General features: G+C 42.6%; 1 protein-coding gene across 1 annotated transcript in view; it reads left to right on the top strand.

The window, feature by feature from the left end:
* LOC110535705 (drebrin-like protein B) overlaps positions 1 to 19,635 on the top strand; it is a 64,367-nt gene extending 44,732 nt beyond the window's left edge. The window contains exons 2-16 of the mRNA XM_021620890.2: positions 3,456 to 3,511; positions 4,546 to 4,658; positions 5,414 to 5,488; positions 14,065 to 14,202; positions 14,493 to 14,570; positions 15,378 to 15,529; positions 15,718 to 15,772; positions 15,933 to 16,007; positions 16,360 to 16,468; positions 16,649 to 17,173; positions 17,303 to 17,572; positions 17,745 to 17,843; positions 18,109 to 18,236; positions 18,463 to 18,514; positions 18,617 to 19,635. Coding sequence (XP_021476565.1) covers positions 3,456 to 3,511; positions 4,546 to 4,658; positions 5,414 to 5,488; positions 14,065 to 14,202; positions 14,493 to 14,570; positions 15,378 to 15,529; positions 15,718 to 15,772; positions 15,933 to 16,007; positions 16,360 to 16,468; positions 16,649 to 17,173; positions 17,303 to 17,572; positions 17,745 to 17,843; positions 18,109 to 18,236; positions 18,463 to 18,514; positions 18,617 to 18,753 — 2,062 coding nt within the window. The 3' untranslated portion in view covers positions 18,754 to 19,635. The remainder of the gene's footprint in view (positions 1 to 3,455; positions 3,512 to 4,545; positions 4,659 to 5,413; positions 5,489 to 14,064; positions 14,203 to 14,492; positions 14,571 to 15,377; positions 15,530 to 15,717; positions 15,773 to 15,932; positions 16,008 to 16,359; positions 16,469 to 16,648; positions 17,174 to 17,302; positions 17,573 to 17,744; positions 17,844 to 18,108; positions 18,237 to 18,462; positions 18,515 to 18,616) is intronic.
* Positions 19,636 to 23,632: the final 3,997 nt, after the last annotated feature.

Here is a 23,632-nt window from a genome sequence, read left to right as displayed (position 1 = left end):
TCTGTCCTTAGCTCACAAGGCAAATGTGTGATGTAATCTAATTTGTCAATGTGCTGATACTGGTGAAATTTGAAAAGGCTCTTTAAAAAAAAGAAAAATCTATCAACGTCTCAATGGGAGAAACTTGAACAAATGATGTGATATTCAATGTTACCTGTCCTGTCATGCTCTACACTATATGTGACTCCATAAAGTAATCCGAGTCGGAGAGAGGTTGGCAGGCACTGTCTCAACAGTAAACTGTTTCTGCTCTGTTTCTCATGGGCTTGAAAGTGAGGTGAATGGTTCATGGTGTTTTGCTCGTAGGGCATAGAGATCACATATTCTCTCTCTCTCTTATTTGTATTTATTCATATACAGTGGGGCAAAAAAGTATTTAGTCAGCCACCAATTGTGCAAGTTCTCCCACTTAAAAAGATGAGAGAGGCCTGTAATCATAGGTACACTTCAACTATGACAGACAAAATGAGGGGGAAAAATCACAAAAAATCACATTGTAGAATTTTTTATGAATTTATTTGCAAACTATGGTGGAAAGTAAGTATTTTTCAGTGGAAGGCACTTAACCCTAATTTGCTCCAGGTGTGCTGTACTACTATGCTGACCCTGTAAAACAACACATTTCACTGCACCTATCCGATGTATGGGACAGCAAAACATATTTTATATTATGATGATACTGGTGAAGTGGTCTGATGGGACAGCCAAACAAAAGTCCTATGTTTGGCTATGCTACCAGCCTCGGTCATGTGAATGAACCTACTGTTATGCCTATACGCCATCTTGTGTGTGTGTGTGTGTGTGTGTGTGTGTGTGTGTGTGTGTGTGTGTGTGTGTGTGTGTGTGTGTGTGTGTGTGTGTGTGTGTGTGTCAAATCAAATTGTATTTGTCACATACACATGGTTAGCAGATGTTAATGCGAGTGTAGCGAAATGCTTGTGCTTCTAGTTCCGACAATGTAGTAATAACCAACGAGTAATCTAGCTAACAATTCCAAAACTACTACCTTATACACACAAGTGTAAAGGGATAAAGAATATGTACATAAAGATATATGAATGAGTGATGGTACAGAGCAGCATAGGCAAGATGCAGTAGATGGTATCGAGTACAGTATATACATATGAGATGAGTATGTAAACAAAGTGGCATAGTTAAAGTGGCTAGTGATACATGTATTACATAAGAATACAGTCGATGATATAGAGTACAGTATATACATATGCATATGAGATGAATAATGTAGGGTAAGTAACATTATATAAGGTAGCATTGTTTAAAGTGGCTAGTGATATATTTACATCATTTCCCATCAATTCCCATTATTAAAGTGGCTGGAGTTGAGTCAGTGTGTTGGCAGCAGCCACTCAATGTTAGTGGTAGCTGTTTAACAGTCTGATGGCCTTGAGATAGAAGCTGTTTTTCAGTCTCTCTGTCCCAGCTTTGATGCACCTGTACTGACCTCGCCTTCTGGATGATAGCGGGGTGAACAGGCAGTGGCTCGGGTGGTTGTTGTCCTTGATGATCTTTATGGCCTTCCTGTGACATCGGGTGGTGTCGGTGTCCTGGAGGGCAGGTAGTATGTGTGTGTGTGTGTGTGTGTGTAGTGTTGCATATTTTCAGGGATCTCATTACGGTACGAACGTCCTCTTTGAGAGAGTGTGTGACTTGAGTGAGCAGAGAGCAGCAGGCCAGGTTTTCTTGTGTGGAACGGAAACCCTGCAGTGCACCGAGCATAGCTTACATGGGTTCCAGGTGAGACTGAGGGAATAATGTCACAGTGTGCTATTGTTCAGATGTTGTGTAATAAGTGCCTCACTGTCTTACACAGGGCCCTTCGCCAACAAGGTCAAATAAGGGTAAAAAAAAATTAATGAACAGGCATAACGGAGAGGAAGAAAGAGCGAGGGATGGAATGAGAGGAAAGGGAGAGAGTCATGCTTGAACAGAGCTCATCTGCTGGCACATTTTGGACAGGCATCACTCTCTGGGAATGCTCGCTAGGATTTAGGCAAAAGTATGCACAACCAATGCCAACTGTGTGTGTGTGTGTGTGCGTGCATGCGTGTGTGCATGCATGCGTTTGCACGTATATGAGAGTGCGTATGAGCGTGTGTGCGTGTACTGTCGACTTAAAATGATATTTTGGCAATGAGGCCCTTTATCTACCTCCCCAGAGTCAGATGAACTTGTGGATACCATTTGTATGCATGTCCATTATGTTAGGGGAATTTTCATGAGCCAATGCTAACTAGCGTTAGCGCAATGACTGGGAGTTTGTGTATCTAGCACACTGACTGGAAGTCTATGGGTATCTGGGTGCTAGCAGATACCCATAGACTTCAAGTCATTGCGCTAACACTAGTTAGCAATTGCACTAGAGATATTTAGCAACCTTCTTCAAACTGCTTATTTTGGTTTATTTACTTTTATTTAACTAGGCAAGTCAGTTAAGAACAAATTCTTGTTTACAATGACTGCCTACCCCGGCCCAACCCTAACCCGGACGACGATGGGCCAATTGTGTGCCCCCCTATGGGACTCCCAATCACGGCCGGTTGTGATACAGTCTGGAATCGAACCAGGGTCTGTAATGATACCTCTAGCACTGAGATGCAGTCAGTGGTGGAAGAAGTACCCAAATGTGGGTACTTGAGTAAAAGTCTAGATACCTTAATAGAAAATGACTCAAGTTGAAGTAAAATTCTACTTGAGTAGAAGTCTAAAAGTATTTGGTTTAAAATATACTTAAGTATCGAAAGTAAAAGTATAAATCATTTCAAATATCTTATTAAGCGAACCAGGTGGCACCATTTTCTTGTTTTTTATTTTCTTTACGGAAAGCCAGGGGCACACTCCAACACTCAGACGTCATTTACAAATTAAGCAAGTGTGTTTAGTGAGTCCTCCAGATCAGAGACCGTAGGGATGACCAGGGATGTTCTGTTGATAAGTGTGTGAATTGGACTATTTTCCTGTCCTGCTAAGCATTAAAATGGAACGAGAACGTTTCGGTGTCAAGGAAAATGTATGGAGTAAAAAGTACAATATTTTCTTAAGAAATGTAGTGAAGTATAAGTAGTATAAAATATAAAAAGTAAAGTACAGATACCCCCAAAAAACGACTTAACTAGTACTTTAAAGTATTTTTACTTAAGTACTTTACACCACTGGATGCAGTGCCTTAGAACCCTGCACAACTCGGCAACTAGGGTTAAGTGCCTTGCTCAAGGGCACATTAACATATTTTTTACGTAGTCAGCTCAGGGATTTAAACCAGCAACCTTTCTGTTACTGGCACAATGCTCTTAACCGCTAGGCTACCTGCTACGCGATACTAGTGCAAAGCTGTAACAAACCAAATGTTGGCTCACTGAATCGCTGGATCCATGGTTGTGATGATGTAGTGTGTTTGTGCTCCTGTCCCTAAGCTGTCTTTCTCTATCTCTCCACAGGGCTCTATTTACCTACGATGGGGTCACCAACAACCTCAAACTGGCTGACTCTGGAGGTAAAGGGTAGTTCCACCTGTAGTTAGTAACAGATACGATTAGCATTCCTGAAATATTATTTTGGTGAAATATCATTTGATATCTGATAAGCTAATTGATTGCACCCAAATTGGCCATTTGCATTTTTAGGATTCAGACAATAAATATAATACCCAAAATCCGATTTGTACCAAACTTCTTCCTTACAATGATTAAGACGAGGAATCCCCAAAAATGTGTCAAAAGCCACCCACAGACCTCCCCACACCCCATGCCAATCCCACCCTAACAACTGGTTGGCTTGAATTGTGTGGATGACCACACAATTTATTTTCATCGTGCGCCGAATCTATTGGTTTTCTATCCAAAGTTGCAAAGGAAATGTTGTGATCTATTTAATAAACACATGACACCAGCAACATTTATAAAAGAGTGTGGTGGTATAGCAGGAACAGCGGTGTCTAGTTGTCAGAACCTGGTACTTTCACATTACTTTATGGTAGATAATGCAAGGGACATCAATTACACATTTCTCTGAACAAGGGGTGGGAAAAATCACCAGATTCACAGGGAATACATTACATAGTATGGAGAAGCAATACTCCAAGCCACAGCTTCATACTACTTGTCAAACATAGATAGCTGATACTGTATGTTGGTTGTTGGGGTGGGATTGGCACGGGGTGTGGGGCCCTCCGTGGGTGGCTTACTCATCAAGAATTTTGGTCCACATTGGATGTTGGGTAATATATTTATGAATTGTTATTTGAATCCTATAAATTAAAATAGCCAATAAAATTACATTTCAATAAAATAATGTTTTAGGAATGCCAATCTTACCTGTTTCTCACTACAGAATCCATTTCAGAACAATGTGAGATGGTGGTCATGGCTTGCTGAAATGACTAAAGCTAACTGGACAGTTCTAACTTTCCACTTCATTGTTTTATTGTGACTTTTTCCCCTTTAAATGATAAAGACGGAAAGTTGGTGGTGTTTATTAAGCTCTCTCTCTCCTCTCTCTTTCTCTCTCTCCTCCCTGTCTGTCCTACAGCGGGTGGAGTGGTGGAGTTGTCAGGGAAGTTCCACATAGCCAGGCCTTTGTATGGGCTCTGCAGGGCTGGCTCAGCCGAGACAGGAGGCCCTCGGGTCGCCATGATCTGCTGGGTGAGTGTCATCCACTACAGCATGGCCCTCTCATACAGTCGTATGGACATGCCATACAGTATGTTACCTGATGAATTCCAATGACATGATGCTTGAGGTAGAAGTTGCCCATAACCACAGATCTAGGATCAGATTCTCTACCCTCAAACCTAACTTTAACCATTAGGAGGATGAAACAATATCTGACCCTGTATCAGGTTATAGGCAAGCTGTTTCAAGCTGTCGTCTCCCACTGGTTCTAGCTACTGTTGGATGTGTTTTGATTGGCCCGTTGGTTAGGGGTCAACGTGTGTGATGTGTCAGTGAACTTGCGGACTCGGGACGCCAGGCCTACCTTCTGACTGATGACCGATGAGCGCACACACACACACACACACACACACGCGCGCGCACACACACAAGCAGGGGAGCAGATGCTTAGAATGTTCACAATGTGCTTCGCTGGTCCCGTCTCTATGGCGACCTTATGGAATGTTGTGGTGTGGGTCAGGGGTGCATCTGTAACCAGCAAAACACACACACATCTGAAAATTGTGAAACATACTGTACTTCAAAAAAATGTCAGTGTACCTTAATTATCTCGTATAAGATTTGTAACTTGCTAATAACGTTATGCTTACTCCCTAACATTGTCAAATGGTGTACATGCAGGTACCTAATGACAAAAGACTGAACCTAGACTTTCTGATAGTGAACAGAGGCTTGGGTTAAAAAGAGCTCAACACCCCCTGTGTGTTTCCTGTGTTTGTCTCCAGGTCGGGCCAAACGTGGATGAATACCGCAGGACGGAATGTGCCAGCCATGTGCCCGCTATCAAGGCCTTCTTCAAGGTACGGTACCACTCCTATCCCTGCCCTGCGCTACCAGTTTGTCTGTTGGTCATGCAGCCAGTTTGAGGGGCCTTATTGCAGCTGCAGCATTTGATAGCATTCAGTAGAGGCATGATACAGATTTCTCTCTTTCACTCACTTTCTCTATCCATCTCCTACAATCCCGTGTCGGTACCGTTGTGGAATGTAGCTCTCCGTGGGTGGCTGTTTTGTCTCTTCACTCTGTTTCTCTAACGATGAATAATGGGTAAACAGGCTCCGGTAGTAACTGTCAAGGCGATACAGAGAGAGCTGGGTGATGCTAGTGTGGGAAGGGTGGAACTCGCCTGACCAGGCCCGAGGGAATGAATAGTCAAGTTGTCACACACACGCATCAAACCCACACCAGCACGTGCATTATGTGCACACAAATACATCAGTAAATATGCACCAGCAGGCACACACACACACACACACACACACACACACACACATATACACACACACACACACACACACACACGCTCTATATTTACACACAGTAGTTTACCTTCCATTGTTGTACGTCTTCCTGTCCTCAGAGCACTTCCTACTGCATAGGTTGGTCTGGTCCAGTTGTGGGCTGGGCCCATACCCAGGCTGGGGTCCACTCTTCCTGACCCTATTGTTCCTGGTGCCACCAAGATGGGGAGATGGGCCACCGACAGGCACAACACAAACAACCACTTACTAAGTGGTGACAGAGCCTGGCAGGAAACGGAGAAAGGAATGGGGGAATACAGGGAGAAGGAGGAGTGTGTGTGTGAGCGGATGTGTATGCGTGTGTGTGTGGTGTGTGCGTGCGCCACAGTGTGTGTTAAGTGGCCAGATGCTGGCAGCTCTGTCTGCTGTGTCCCTCCATGTGTGCCCCTAAAACGGTGTTTATTTTACATTTCCATCTAACTGCAGAGAAGTTTATGGGTCGTCCATTCAGCCTATAGTCAGACCCCATTTGAACTAGTTTCCATATTAAGGCATCACCCGGTCAACTCCAGAAGCATCCCTGGAATGTTTGATGTTAGTTTGTCTCTTTTTTTTTAACACTCAATTCGGTATTTGGCCAGGCACCTCTGTGACCCCCCCAGTCTCAGATATACAAGACTGTGTGTGTGTGTTTTGTTTATTACGTAATATGAATGTGTGTGTTTCTATATGTGTTCTTGGCCCCTGGGTTGCACTGTGGGTTATTCCTTGATAAAATACTGATGGTGACACACTGTAGTCGACAGGGTCTGAACCCACATATTTGTGTAGGAATACCCCTCTGAAGTGTGGGAGGAGAAGGATCCCTAACCAAACACACACACACTCACTTCCAGTCAGATACAATATGGCATTTCGACTGCACTAATGTCATATTACCATTTTTTTTTTTTTTTTGTCGCTTTGGTGTTATTTTCACAAGTCTGTGGTGAATTAATTGTGTATTGTATTTTCTAGTATTATATTGTACTTATGTATTGTAGTGGTCCTGTACGTGGCTGAGCTCATAAGAACATGGCACTTGTTACCCCAGAGTTGGTGGTTCTATCCTCATTGGGAACACATACCAAAATGTGTGGACTGTTACATAAATGGCATATATTACGGTATGACAGTACTGTATTGGCCACTGACGTTTTAGTAAAATAGTGTGAAACCCCCCTGTAACGTTCGTCGTTAAGGGTAGACCAAGGCGCAGTGTGATTTGAATTCATCCTATTTTTTTTTAAATGTGAGCCAGCAAAAAAAATCAAAAATAAACAATACAACGAACGAAAAGCTTCGCCGTGCAAAAATACATGCAGCCAAACAAAGACAAGATCCCACAACTGAAGGTCGGAAAAAGGTCTGCCTAAGTATAATCCCCAATCAGAGACAACGATAGACAGCTGCCTCTGATTGGGAACCATACTAGGCCAATGAAGAAGAAGAAAACATAGATATACAAAAACTAGAGTACCCACCCTAGTCACACCCTGACCTAACCAAACTTTAGAGAATAAACAGGGATCTCTAAGGTCAGGGTGTGACACCCCCCCCCCCCCCCCCCCCCATCAAAAAGATCCCAGCAACTTAATTTTGGATCCATGTTTTAATAGGGGTGTATTTATTTATTGTTTTGAACCTTCTGGAATATTTGCTTATTGGTATTGTATTACTGCACTGTAGAAGCTAGAAACACAAGCATTTCGCTACACCTGCTGTACCATCTGCTAAACGTTGTACACGACCAATACATTGAGATTTGATTTGTTACATACAGTACAGCCCTAATATTGTCAATATCAGATTAGTCATAGAAGTACATTCGAGGATATATCATACTTAATGTTTTTACAATACAGACATACATTTTCATAATGTTCACCAAATCTGTAGTAGACAAACAGGTTTACATGTTTGGTAAACCTATAGATTTGATGTTTTAGTGATTGTCAATTAAGAGCAGTCGATTAAGTTAATAGTAAAATGTCTTTTAACAGAAAATAATCATATTAAAAGTACTGTGAGCATTGTGAAAGGCAATCACTTCAATGAACATGTATTGCAATGTGAAATGTGTATATATACACAGTACCAGTCAAAAGGTAATGTAGTAACCAAGAAAGAAGATAAACAGCAGGTTGAAACTGTAAAACATGGTTGTTGTGGATGTCTACAAAGCGTAACACAGTAGCTTTCGAAGATGATGATTAATTCAAAACACCCACATGAATATTAGAGTTTATGCATATGCATAGGTTTATAAAAATACAATAAATGAATTAAAAGTGTGATTGTGCTGTTATACAATACTCAGCCTACCGCATATTACACATCAAACTGATTTAAGATTGTCTTTGGCACTTAATAGGTCTAGCCTATACTCCCAATGTTAACAAATTTGAGTAATCGCCTTTGCGTGTGGACTGTATTATTATGCATATGGGAAGGACTGCTTACCTTGTGCTACTGTACCCTTCAAAATGTATATCCATGAGTCCCGGAGAGAACGTATAGCCCTAGGCGATGCTGCTGTTTAATTGATTGGTTTAGTTAGCCAAAAATGTGTGCATTTGATTTTGAATAGCCTAGCAATAGGTCATGTTTTTATATTTAATTGAGTGACACATTACCTTTTAGCCATACAGAATATCTCACCGCCATGCGTTTCCATCTCCTATCTCTACTTTATTCCTTTCGCGTGCGCGCAGACGGGCTGTCAACAGTTTAGTGAACTAAATTGTCACAGGCCGGATCATAGCCTGTGGCAAAAATGAGGGGACACGAACAACAGGTATAGGCCAATCAAAAAGGTTCTTTATTATAAACCAAACTATTAACTTTAATCAAAGAAAAAGGACTGTGAAAGTATCATAATGTAAGGTGTATGTAAAGTGCAGGGATGCGTGAATCTGAATGACTGAGTGAAAACTATGCAAAACTAGAAAGGAACAAACAAAACAGGATCATACCTGGAGGAGCAGAGAGAGAGAGAGAGAGAGAGAGAGACGAGTGATTAGTGAAACAGTTTAAATACTTTGAGCCCAGGTGACTCCAATCACTAACGACCCTCCTCTGCCTGCAGGAGGAACCACCCCTGCACTGCAGAGGAGGGGCCGTGACAATATTTCGTTGAAAAAAACTACTATCGTTGTTCCCGAACAGATTTCACTTAGCTTCCCAAATCAAGCAATGGGTAGCTGCATGAACAAGGTTGGAGAGCCCATGGGCAACCTGTCGGCAGCGAGAGCATGCTCCGCAAGCAGTGGTTCATGCTTGGAGTGAAATACATGTTCTTGTATGTATTTCTCAGCTGCTCGTGTTAAGCACAGCTCAGCCATAAAAGCGAAGTCGCCTACAAAACGGGTGGGAAAGCACTCCGCCTCCATTCACTATTCGAGTGCACACAGATGACATGTATTTTTGCCCCTGTTCCTGCCCATTTGATAATGGGCCATTCTAAATCTAAACTAATTTGGGATATTAGTAAAGGCAAGATTAAATTGAGAATAGTCTGATGGGTGAATATATTGATCACTTGATGAGAGAATAACTGTGCAGCCGGAGGCAAGGCTACTTTCTTAAATCATCAATAGCCTATAGTCGCACCATGCAGCCGATTATATGTTTTGTTTTCTAAGACATTCTAAGGTTTGTATTATTCACAATTAAAGTTGCCAAATAAGTTAAATTATACTGAACAAAAATAAAAATGCAACATGCATTTTTGGCAGTTTGTCCAACCAGTCTTACAATTGCAGACCACGTGTAACCATGCCAGCCCAGGACCTCCACATCCAGCTTCTTCACCTGTGGGATTGTGGGATTGTCTAAAACCAGCAAACTGGACAAACTGCCAAATTCTCACTGGGGAGCCAGGCCCAGCCAATCAGAATGAGTTTTTCACCACAAGGGCTTTATTACAGACAGAAATACTCCTCAGTTTCATCAGCTTTCTGGGTTGCTGGTTTTAGACAATCCCACAGGTGAAGAAGCTGGATGTGGAGGTCCTGGGCTGGCATGGTTACACGTGGTCTGCAATTGTAAGACTGGTTGGACAAACTGCCAAATTCTCTAAAATGATGTTGGTGGAGAAATTAATATTCAATTATCTGGGAACAGCTCTGGTGGACATTTCTGCAGTCGGCATGCCAATTGCATGCTCCCCAAAAACTTGAGACATCTGTGGCATTGTGTTGTGTGGCGGAACTGCACATTTTTAGAGGGACCTTTTATTGTCCCCAGCACAAGGTGCACCTATGTAAAGATCATGCTGTTTAATCAGCTTCTTGATATTCCACACCTGTCAGGTGGATGGATTATTTTGGTAAAGGAGAAATGCTCACTAACAGGGATGGAAACACAATTGTGCACAACATTTTGGAGATCTAATCTTTTCGTGCGTATGGAACATTTCAGGTATCTTTTATTTCACATTAAATGTTGCGTTTTTTATTTTTGTCCAGTATATATTCTTCTTACTATGAAATCATAAAGTAAAATAATGGCATGGGATTTATAAGGATATCTTGTCAGCTAAATGAAGACGCCTACAGCCTATGGCATGGAGCATAGCCACACAACATAGCCCTAAAATAGGCCAACTCATATATTTTCTTAATTTCATGTTTCTTTAGACCAAACAAATACATAATTATACATAATTAATTTGTGATGATTTGTGATGATATATTAAATAAAGGTATTCTACTTTTTTACATGCAGATGTTCCAAAGGCGCGAATCAGTGGCTTGAACGTGTGGAGGATTGGAGATGCTAAACGTGTTTTATATTAATTGGCAGACTTTTGCATGACAATAACCAGGCCAACAAAATGTTATGACCGCCACGTGCACCAGATAGGTGCAGTCAAATGTGTTGTCTTACAGGGTCAGCCATAGTAGTACGGCACCCCTGGAGCAAATTGGGGTTTAAGTGTCTTGCTCAAGGGCACATTTTGACAGATTTCGCACCTTGTCGGCCCGGTTATTCAATCCAGTAACCTTCCAGTTAGTGGCCCAATGCTCTAAACGCTAGGCTATCTGCCACACAAATAGATGAAACACTGATTAGGTTTGGTGAAAAACTCACTGTGATTTTGTGTTGTTCTTAGTCAATTGAACCAACTGCTTTGAACCAACTGCCTTTTTTGACGATCATCTTTTGAGTTTTGTACTAAGAGTTGTGAAAGTTGACCACATACTTGTGAAAAGTGCCCCAAAGCGATTAAACAAATACGAAAGCATCTGTGTGGCCTCAATATTTGATGACCCCATTCTGGGAGACTTAGGCTTTCCGCCTCTCATTGATGCTACACATATTTGTCAACCTCTTCTCTCTTATCGCCTTTTGTAGGGTCTCTAAAACCACATGAGACCTGTGTCCATTCAGTGGTACTGCGTTATTTGATGAGCACAAAGCTCACCTAACCTCCTGCTTTGGTGAGTTAGGCCCTCGTTCTGTCTTGTTTCCCATGTGTGGTGTGGTGGAAATGGCACAAGTGCAGTAGACACTGCAGGACCACCAGCAAGCCTGATCCTGCTCTGTGTTGAAGCGCAGTAATAATCCTTGTGTCGATTTGAAGGATTAATGATTGAGTGAGTAATGAGAACTCGGTTATTGTTTGTTTGTCCCAAAAACCTCCGAATGAATAGTCGGGATTAGGACGTGCTTCGACAGTCAGAATGCCCCCGTGGCGCTTCTTCTATTCTCTGGTCTCTCTCTCTTTCTCTCCATCTACCTCTGCAAGTCTCAACTAGCAACAGAGGGCCGTGTGAGAGACGGTGAATCACCAGCGGTGTCTGAATACCAGCGGTGTCTGAATACAATATTATTGTATCAGTTGGTGATGCCGAAGCTAAGCGTGGGAGTCTTTTTGCAAATGGCTCATTGTTGCTCGACGACAGTAATTGATTAGCATTCAGCCCCCTTAAGTTAATACTTTGTAGCGCCACCTTTTGCTGCGATTACAGCTGTAAGTCGCTTGGGGTATGTCTCTATCAGTTTTGCACATCGAGAGACTGACATTTTTTCCCATTCCTCCTTGCAAAACAGCTCGAGCTCAGTGAGGTTGGATGGAGAGCATTTGTGAACAGCAGTTTTCAGTTCTTTCCACAGATTCTCGATTGGATTCAGGTCTGGACTTTGACTTGGCCATTCTAACACCTGGATATGTTTATTTTTGAACCATTCCATTGTAGATTTTGCTTTATGTTTTGGATCATTGTCTTGTTGGAAGACAAATCTCTGTCCCAGTCTCCGGTCTTTTGCAGACTCCATCAGGTTTTCTTCCAGAATGGTCCTCTATTTGGCTCCATCCATCTTCCCATCAATTTTAACCATCTTCCCTGTCCCTGCTGAAGAAAAGCAGGCCCAAACCATGATGCTGCCACCACCATGTTTGACAGTGGGGATGGTGTGTTCAGCTGTGTTGCTTTTACGCCAAACATAACGTTTTGCATTGTTGCCATAAAGTTCAATTTTGGTTTCATCTGACCAGAGCACCTTCTTCCACATGTTTGGTGTGTCTCCCAGGTGGCTTGTGGCAAACTTTAAACGACACTTTTTATGGATATCTTTAAGAAATGGCTTTCTTCTTGCCACACTTCCATAAAGGCCAGATTTGTGCAATATATGACTGACTGATTGTTGTCCTATGGACAGAGTCTCCCACCTCAGCTGTAGATCTCTGCAGTTCATCCAGAGTGATCATGGGCCTCTTGGCTGCATCTCTGATCAGTCTTCTCCTTGTATGAGCTGAAAGTTCATACAAGTTCAGATCCTCACTGAACTTCTGGAGAGAGTTTGCTGCACTGAAAGTAAAGGGGCTGAATAATTTTGCAGGCCCAATTTTTCAGTTTTTGATTTGTTAAAAAAATTTGAAATATCCAATAAATGTCGTTCCACTTCATGATTGTGTCCCACTTGTTGTTGATTCTTCACAAAAAAAATACAGTTTTATATGTTTATGTTTGAAGCCTGAAATGTGGCAAAAGGTCGCAAGGTTCAAGGGGGCCGAATACTTTCGCAAGGCACTGTATATCTCTTCCAAACCAATAGATTCCTTCTTGTCTTCTCTAGTGTAAGCCAGATACTAGATACAAGCTGATACACAACTGTATAGTTTAGCTACAGCCCAAAGGCCACAGCCAAGAGGAACCACTGAGGGGGGAAAGCTTTCAAAGAACTACATTCGGAGAGAGAGTGTGTGTGTGCGTGCATGCGAGTTTGGATGTTTGTGCGTCTGTGCACATATGTATTCAGAGGGTCAGTGGGTACATGAAAAGGGAGGGGAAATATCTCCTTCTCTTTCCCTCGTCTGGAATGCTGTAGCAGAATTGTATTGGAGTTTGAAGTTTCACACGTTTGATACCGTAGATCATAGCAGCCAATAAAAATGACATTCTTGTTCCCAAAAGTTCTGGAAAGGATCAAGTGACATCAAGTGTCTGTGGCAAAGTTGTGGTGTGCAGGCCCAAAAAAAATGCACCAATTTGCTGGACAGCTGAAGTCCTTCCTTGGAATGTTCACCTAAAATACTGAAAGGATGTTCAGGACCTCAGATTATTGAAGGGACTCAAGCTGTCATGCTTACACGCTTTGGAGCAAGTGTCATGGCACTGTGTAACAAAGATTAACAGCAACTCTTCTTTCTCTCCTTTCTTTCTTGTCTTTCTCTCCTTTCTTTCTAGTCTTCCTCTCCTTTCTTTCTCTTCTTTCTCTCTCTCTCTTCACTCTCTTTCTCTCTCTCTCTCTCTTCTCTCTCTCTCTCTCTCTCTCTTCTCTCTCTTCCTTCTTTCTCTCTCTCTCTTCTTTCTCTCTCTCTCTTCTCTCTCTTCCTTCTTTCTCTCTCTCTCCTCTCTCCCTTCTTTCTCTCTCTCTTCTCTCTCCCTTCTTTCTCTCTTCTCTCTTCTCTCTCTTCCTTCTTTCTCTATTCTCTCTTCTCTCTCTTCCTTCTTTCTCTCTTCTCTCTCTATCTTCTCTCGCTCTCATTCTCGTCTTCTTCTTCTTTCTCTCTTTTTTCTTTCTCCTTTCTCTCTCTTCTTTCTTTCTCCTTTCTCTCTCTTCTTTCTTGTCTTCTTCTTTTTTTGCAGGAGGCTCATGTGTTTATCAGTGCTGAGAGTACTGAGGATGTCACAGAGGAGAAGATAGGCACTGAGCTCAGTAAAGTCCGCCCCCAGACAGAGCAAGTCAGAAGAAGCAGTCGGTCCAAGGACAAGGAGGAGACAGTGGTGAGTGCTCCTCCTGCAATACCATCTCTGTCCACAGGAGGGGGCGCTAACACCTGGACAAAACCCGGAACTGTGCTTTTACATGGAGGAGGATCCCACAGCTAGATTCTCTCAATTTTAATCTCTGTCATGCATTGTACTTCCTCTATACCTACTGTATGTTTTGAACATTTTTTCATACTTTAGCAATTATGAGTTACAAACAACCAAGGCTCCTTATGCAATATGTACATACAGTGTTGTTCTCCAGTCACACTCTTTCCTCTGCATCTGCCGATCTCTGTTGATAGGGCACTAACTACAGGAAAACTAACGCTGCCATGGAGATGAGACGGGCCAACAGAGACTCCTTCTGGGCACGTGCAGAGGTAGCCTACACAGAAACGTAGTCACAGTTACCCTCATAGCTTTAGACAGTTTTTCTAGTAATTCGTCAATGCAACAGGAGAAAAGTAGTTGTCCTCTTTAATGTTCACATCACGTCACATCTTTAGTGTTCACATCACATCTTTAGTGTTCACATCACGTCACATCTTTAGTGTTCACATCACATCTTTAGTGTTCACATCACGTCACATCTTTAGTGTTCACATCACGTCACATCTTTAGTGTTCACATCACGTCACATCTTTAGTGTTCACATCACATCACATCTTTAGTGTTCACATCACATCTTTAGTGTTCACATCACGTCACATCTTTAGTGTTCACATCACGTCACATCTTTAGTGTTCACATCACATCTTTAGTGTTCACATCACGTCACATCTTTAGTGTTCACGTCACATCTTTAGTGTTCACATCACATCTTTAATGTTCACATCACGTCACATCTTTAGTGTTCACATCACTTCACATCTTTAATGTTCACATCACATCTTTAGTGTTCACATCACGTCACATCTTTAATGTTCACATCACGTCACATCTTTAGTGATCACATCACATCTTTAATGTTCATGTCACTTCTTTAGTGTTCACATCACGTCACATCTTTAGTGTTCACATCACGTCACATCTTTAGTGTTCACATCACGTCACATCTTTAGTGTTCACATCACGTCACATCTTTTAGTGTTCACATCACGTCACATCTTTAACGGTCACATTGTCAACTGTAATAAGTCTTCATCTATTGTGTTCCATCTTCCTCTTTCTCTCTCGCTCTCTCTCAGCGTGAGGAGGAAGAGCGGAAGGAGGAAGAGAGGAAGCGAGCAGTGGAGGAGAGACGCCGTTGGGAGAAAGAGAGAGTGCTGAAGGAACGGAAAGAGGCTGACGAGAGGGAGAGGAAAATGAACGAGAAACTACAGATGATCGAAGGGCAGAGGTCAGAAAGTTGGGCACACACACACACACACACACACACACTGACTCAAGACTTACTAACACAATCTCTGACTCAAGGGTATTCTCTTGTGTCACTATCAGGTATTTGAATGTGTTGTCAAAGTAAAGGCTACTTAAGGCTAATATTCTATGAGGTTTCTGACATCTCTGTATCTCTGTATCTCCCAGGAGAATGCAGGCCCAGCTGGAGGCAGAAGTGAGGAAGCAGGAGAAATCAAGATGGGTGAGAGAAAGAATGAATGAGTGAGAAAGTTATTGGGCGACTCGACCTCTAGGTGTTTCTGACTTCTGAACTCTGTGTTTTTGCATGCATCTTTACGCTGAACTCTGTGCCTGTGTGTGTCTGAACTCTGACCTCTGACCTCTCTGTTGGTGTGTGACAGGAGCTGCAGCAGAGAGAGCATGAGGAGGACATGAGAGCTCGCTTGAGACGCAGCGAGTCCATCGAGAAAGCAGCAGTGAGTGTCTCTCTTACTGACCTCTCTAATCCCAATAAACTCCCTTACTACTCTTCCCTAAACACCTCACCTCTTGTTCATGTCATATGGTGTGTCCCAACGCTCTGAAGTGGCTTCCTCTCCTTGTCTCCTGTCCTTCATCTGCACTGATCTGAAAACACAGGCCATATTCCTTTTGACCTATCCTATCATGGGAACCTGTCCACTTCTTTCACACCAGTGCAGATGAAGGAAAGGAAAGGAGGAGAAGAAGGAGGAGAGGAGATAGCTTTAGACTATTGAGACCTGGCTGTAGTTTCCTTTACATCATTCGGGTAAAACAGTGTGGTGTGATTCCTCTTCCTACCCGTAGGAGGCAGCAGTGCTGGTATCACAGCGCTCCATGAACCCCAGAGAGTTCTTCAGACAGCTGTCATCATCATCGTCCCAAAGCCCATCCAGCCCCGGCTCCCCCCGTACAGGTAAGTTCACTGTGTGTCTGTCAATAAGCATTGGCAAACCAAGGTGTGGCTTGTCTATGCAGTGTGTGATTATGAAGCCAGTCAGTCAATCGTGCATGAACCTAAACAACCATTATTGGTCTTGTTGCAGTGCATTTCTTAATTTGGGTCTTTTTTCCCTCCCTCTCTCTCTCCACAAAGGCAAACCTCCATTAAGGCGGTACCAGCGCAGCCTGACCGATACAGCATTCATCTTTGGGAAATGGGACGGCCCCACTCCGACCTCCCCCCGCAGTCCAACATTGGTTTCACCCTTCTCCCGTGTCCCCTCCTCCCCCTTCCACCGCACCATGTCTCCACCCAGCACCAGCTTCCGCCCAATCACCTCTCCCCAGAGCCCCCGCGCCCCCCTGGTGTCTCCTCCCACATCACCCCTCCACTTCGCCCCTGCTGTCTCAGCCCGGCCTACCCTCCCATCACCCAGCCCCCAGTCTCAGCCTCCAACCCAGCCCTCTGCCCCCCCAGCCTCTCCAGGCCTCCTAGCCACCCTGACCTCCACCATTCCAGAGAACCAGCACCAGGCTCAGGTTCTGCCACCATTTCCCCCAGATACCCCTCCCCAGTCCCAGCCTGAGTGTTCCCCCTCTCCACTAGTCTCCCTGGAGCCTGCCCCAGCACCACAGCCTCCCACTGTCCCCCTGCCAGAGAGTCCACTGCAGTCAACAGGTAGGTCCTCATCATACACACAGCCTACTGTAGAATGACCAATGGTGTCTGTCAAGCCATTATAGATTTGTGTTGTCAGTTTGGCATGACTGTACTTACAACCACAATGGTTCATTGTCTCCAATCCAGAGCAGTACACAGCCGTACAAGCCGTACTGGTGGAGGAAGAGGAAGATGTGGAAGAACAGGCAGAGCCTGAGCCCAGTGTTGGGAATACAGAGCCAAGCCCAAACATGGAGGAGGGAGAGGAGGGCTCAGCACCAGATTCAGACTCTTTATCGGTGCCGGAGCCTGTGGCAGAGGAACAAGAGAAGGAGGACCAATCAGATGACATCCAGGCCTCTGCTAAGCCAGTGCTGGTGGAGCTTTCAGAAGAGGATGAGGAGCCAGCTGTCACAGGTAAAGTACATTGTTTTGTATCTTGTACAGGCCTGTCCTGTTATACAAATTCAAAAAGGTCAAATACAACAATTAAAAGAGAAGAAGAGTGAGGAGTTGTATGTATAAGAATGTTGTGCAAAGAGTGTCTGATACAACTAACACAATCTAACCCATGTCTTGTTATGTTCAGATGCAGAGGTTATTCTTCAGCCAATCACACAAGAGGTTGTGGCCCCATCCACCAATGGGGTGAGAGATGAGGGGGAGTTGGTGGAACACAATGGTACAGGTATGTAACCACACTCAACCATTTAGTTATCTCTACTCTACGCTAGCCTACATTGCCCAAGTTGCTCTCAAACTGAATGAACCTTTATATTGATGAGATAACGTGGAACAGACATACCGGTATGCTATGTTACAATTTCCTATCCTTTTCCAGAAATCCTCTTCCTCGTGGATTTTTAAGATCATGAAGGGGTTTGAAATACTACACACTTGCTTGTTTAGTAGGGAATGAGAATCCAACCCCTCTCATGATTCCTCTTTTCCAGAACGATCCATGAGTCCACCTGAGAGGGACCAAGATACTCCGGAGTTGGCTGTTTGTTTCGATGATGAAATTGAGGAGGACTTTGTTGAAGAGATTGAGGACCAGGAGATTTCAGAGAATGGAAAAGAGGTACGGAATGTAACACAATCAACAAAGTAATAAGGCCTCTGTCCCCTGCTATGCCATCGTATTTACTACTGTTCTTCAAGTCTAGCCCAGGAACAGGATTGAAGAATGACTCATTTAATATGAATGCCATGTCGATGAGAACCAAGAGAGGGCTCTACAATAGGAAAAATGAAATTTTCCCCAGGCTGGGGCCATTTGTGATCGTTTTTCTTGCTGTTTCTTTCAGATTTCACCAGACAGACAGATGTGTGTTCGAGCTCTCTATGACTACCAAGCAGGTCAGTTCCAGGTGTAACTCATACCATGGACCACATACACACCTATCCCCTCTATGATGCTCTCTGAGTGTGTTAAACCTTGCTTTCTCTTTTTTTCCACAGAGGACGAATCAGAGATCTCCTTTGAGCCAGGTGACATCATAAGTGCTGTGGAAACGGTGGACAAGGTCTGGTGGCGTGGCTTCAGTAAAGATGGACGCCTGGGACTCTTCCCAGCCAATTACGTGGAGACCATCTAGACACACACACACACACACACACACTCAGGGACTGAACACTCATTCCCCATACAGTGAAACCACCATAGTATACATGCTGCATACATAGAGCCCTTAACTTCAATAGACACATTGAACAACTTCCATTGGATTCCATGCAACACTCGGCTGTGTTGTGGGGGAAGCCAGTGTCTCCTGTTCTAACCACTGGCAGACTCCTAGCTGGCCGAAACACACAGTTGTGGACTAGCAAGATCCCCCCCCCCCCCCCCCCCCTCCCTTCCTTCACTCCACAAGGAGGAGGACTGGGAAAGAGAGGGAGCACCAGATGGGATGTCTGCAGGCTCAATCAGTCCCTCTTATTACAGCCTAATATTCTGGTGATTGTTGTTACTATTAGCATACTGTCTGTGTGGATGTGTCGTTCCCTTGGTACATTTAACAGCGTTTTCCATGTTGTAAGGGACTGTCTTTCTTGTTCCTGTATCGGTGTTATTTTATGTGTGCATAATCTGTGTTTTATCTACACTTTTTTTTTCATTTTTTTATCCAAGCAGCATGGTATTCCTATCTGATACTAATTGATAGCGTTGTGCTAATTTCACATAAATGAAAAATGCTACTTGTAAATCAAACTGTCTCTTTGAAGCGAGAGTTTTTTTAAAAGTCATTAAGTCTTAATACACCTCTCTTGTACATAAGAATGTATAGTGACATGCATTTTGGTTTATTTTGCTTTGTCATTCTACAAGTGTGTGTATGGTTTGTGTTCCCTGCATTTACTCCACATTTACAAATAGTAGCCTATACCATTTACGAACTCATGATACTCTTAAACTCTAGCTCATATATATATTACAGATCTCATTAGTTTTTGTTCCTACATTAAAATACAAAATACTATTTTAAAGGTATATTTCTTTATTCATGAAAAACAGCATACAAAGCATGAAACGTAAAGCAGGAAGTAACTTTACATAATGCATATCATACAGTTTTTTTTTTTTTAAACAACCAACAGGGAAATACTACTACAAGTTACTTTGTAATCACAGAAACCTAGAAGTGATGTTTGAACAAGAATTCTAATTTCATTTAATAGAACTGAGCAAAAACATCCATTATGTATTTTTCTCCCATAATAATCAGCTTTGTACCATTTTTTTTTTTTTTACGTAAAACACTTGCACATATTCATGAGAAATTGTTTTTTTTTTATATTCTGAGAAATATAATGGCTATGTACATATAAATCATTTTGCAGAGTTGTCTTTTTACCAGGTAACATACTGTACATTAGCCTCGCATGTTTGAGAGGTGTGTACAGTCCACACAGTGGACATTTACTTGATAATTGGTCAATTTACACCTTTAAACTTTCCTCACAGGACCAGAGAAGTGAGGGTGAGACACTCATTCGGCCATCCACATCCTTAGGCATTATTAGTCCATATTCTGTGTCCAAAATGACGCCGTCCACCTGAGCAGTCTTGTCTGTACCACACAACCCTGTCAGACTCAGTAGGATTAGAGTTCCAGATGGGAGCAACCTTTTTCTCAGTCTGATAAGAACTCTGTGATGGGGCTCAGACTTGGGGCAGACCAACAGAACATAATCGAACCTTTGAACTGAGATGGGTTCAACAGGGGAAAAAGTTCCCAAATGTTTGGGAACCTTGGTTGAACTCACCTCTGTCACTGTCATAAACGACTCCGTATTCACACGACACTCATGATGCCCTGTGTGGTTGAGCATCAATGAGGAAATAAATAGGGAGGAGTTCCCTAACACAAATCTGTGAACACATCAGTCCCTCCCATACCAGGCAACTGTAAACGCAAAGTCGTCTATGGTAAGGTTAGGGATGTGGAAAGAGGTGCTCTTCTCAGCCAGCTGCACCCGGCTACCTACGTCCTCCTTAAGGTTCGCCCGGGATCTGCCCATTGGCCAAAAACCTGCCTGGTACTATCAAACTGACATGTTGTCCCCACCCCTTGCACCCTTACACTGCAGGTTTAATGTCTCCAGTATGAACAGGCAGTAGTGGTTTATAGTTTAAAGCCCTGCAAACGGTGAGCGGTATTGTGTGCTGCAATGACCAACTAGGTCCCCTGCACTCAAGCTTGTACCACCCCGAGTCTGATTGAGTGCGATCATGGATCTGTAATCTCCTGGTAGATCATTTTAGTCGATCCCTTTAAACCAGCAGCCAGCATGAAATTCTCAGATTAAGGTTTTACAAATGGTCCACAGCAAGGTGCTTTCTTTAGTTTTATACGTGAAAATCAAACGGTTGCCAATCAGTGGAAATGACTCGCCAGTGAAACCGGAATAAACATCAACCTTCCGCCACAATCTCATTGAATTCTTGGTCTGCATGGATGGTTTTCTTCAGGAAAGCAAGTAGTAGCATGCTGAGCTTTACGATTGAAGCCATTATGTTCCAAGATTCTGTGCACTGCTTGTACACACTCTACCTCTGTGTAAGACTGTAAATGGCTTCATATGTACTCTTCCTCATTAATCTTTGTCGTAAATTATGCAGGGATGGCGACCTTAATATTTAACTACTTCTACTCATCTCTTTTCCTCTGAATCGTTGAGAGCGAGAAATTGTTAGGAAGGTCACAGAAGTGTCACGGATTAAACATGTGGATGATGGGTGAAAATCAACACTTTAATAAATAAAAAAGAGCACTTTTTAAAGCTCTCATTCACGTAACTTGGAGTCATGGACGGCAGTCAATTTAAATAAAAAATCTGTCAATTTAAATCAAATAATTAGGCCCTAATCTATGGATTTTACTTCAGCCATGGGTGGGCCTGGGAGGGCATAGGGCCACCCACTTGGGAGCCAGGCCCAGCCAATCATAATGAGCTTTTCCTCACAAAAGGGTTTTATTACAGACAGAAATACGCCTCAGTTTCATCAGTTGTCCAGGTGACTGGTCTCAGGCGATCCCGCAGGGGAAGAAGCCAGATGTAGAGGTCCTGGGCTGGCGTTTTAACACGCAACAGAGCTGTTGTAGAGAATTTGGCAGTGCATCCAACCATTATTCCTCCGCTGTGATGTTCTCAACACCAGTTTAAATCAATATAGCCGAGTTAACTAGAAATCTGGCCTTTTTTAGGATTTAGGCTCATTCAATGTCTGTTATGTCGGATCAGGCCCGGGCTTGTCAAGTAAAGAGGCACTGAGTTTGAAGGTAGGCCTTGAAATACATCCACAGGTACACCTCCAATTGACTCAAATGATGTCAATTAGCCTATCAGAAGCTTCTAAAACCATGACATCATTTTCTGGAACTTTCCAAGCTGTTTAAAGGCACAGTCAACTTAGTGTATGTAAACTTCTGACCCACTGGAATTGTGATACAGTGAATAATAAGTGAAATAATCTGTCTGTGAACAATTGTTGTACAAATGACTTGTGTCATGCACAAAGTAGATGTCCTAACCGACTTGCCAAAACTATAGTTTGTTAACAAGAAATTTGTGGAGTGGTTGAAAAACGAGTATTAATGACTAACCTATGTGTATGTAAACTTCCGACTTCAACTGTAGGTAATGTTTCCCTATTCATTTCTAGATATCTCAAATCTGTGATTAGTATCTATAATATTGCCCCCTACTGTACAATGGCCCTAACTTCAGTACCTATAAAAGGCTTTGTAAAAACAAGCAGTTATCCCTAGTCTGTGAAAACAATTTTAACATGTGACTATGCATAAAACCAACAAGGACTTGTCAGATTTTATGCCACATGATGTTTGCCTATAATGATTTGCTAAACCTATAAAGGTGTTTTGAAGCCCTTCATTATGCCTAAAAGTTATAGCCTAATTTGATTAAAGTGTGACTACGAATCATCGCACGTAAGAAATGTTTTAACTGATGCAATAAAGTGAGATTGGGCATTATCTTAGCCTGCTGTTTGAAGATCGTTTCACTATACATGAGGTGTGCGGTCATTCCCTGATAAAACACTGTGGAGGTGGACACACAAATGACAGGTGGAGATCCTTTAAATACAACTTCTGTTCACTGTTCACAATGTTTTTCAGATAGTAGTAGTCAGATTTGCCAAAAAAATCACAGGTTTTATACTTTTTGTTTGAGTACACGCTGGATCAAGTAATATATCTGTGTGAACACTGTCTACATAAACTAACTTTTTACAAAATGCCCCTTGCATGGTCGCTGCTAGGTTTATTGAACAGGTTGTGTTTCAATTTAGATTTGGTGAACAGGTAGAATAAAACAAACTATTCCTTGGGCCCCATGTGATGTTACATATTCAAACCTGGTTCATTATTAAAATATACACTGATAAATAAACAAGGCTATGCAATTGGTAACATATTAGGTATTCAGACATAAGGTCTACATTACGAAAAGGTACTATAGATTTCATCCCTCCACACTGACCCTGTGTACTGAGACAAAATGGTCATATCTGAGGTTAAGATGAAGCGCATTATGTGTTTAAGTGTGTTGCAGTCATTCTAATTAGCAGTAAAGAGAAAAAAACAAGGCTGTTGTAATCACCCATAGCCATGTATGTTTGTAGAACAATTATACACATTAGATTAGAATAGTCAACTCACTGGAGTATTATGTGTTTGAAGACACCCCTCTGTGTGTTCAAATCCGTAAAGAAAATGCATGGAAGATTACAACACTGCTGTGTAACATGACAGATGTTGTTGTGTGCCTTTCTTTAATACACTTTATATATATAAAACGTTAATCAAATACAACCATCGACTATTTCCTAAATGCTGTTGCTCTAAGATGGCAACGGAGCGTGAATGCACATGTGGAAATTGAATATCAACAGGGAATCTGTCAGCGTTTGTGATTGATTAACGTTTTATTAAAACGTATGGATTTAGGCAA

The sequence above is a fragment of the Oncorhynchus mykiss genome, chromosome 11 (assembly GCF_013265735.2).
Source record: "Oncorhynchus mykiss isolate Arlee chromosome 11, USDA_OmykA_1.1, whole genome shotgun sequence".
Lineage (NCBI taxonomy): Eukaryota > Metazoa > Chordata > Actinopteri > Salmoniformes > Salmonidae > Oncorhynchus > Oncorhynchus mykiss.
The sequence above is the reverse complement of the archived record's forward strand: the minus strand, read 5'-3'. Positions and strand labels throughout refer to the sequence as shown.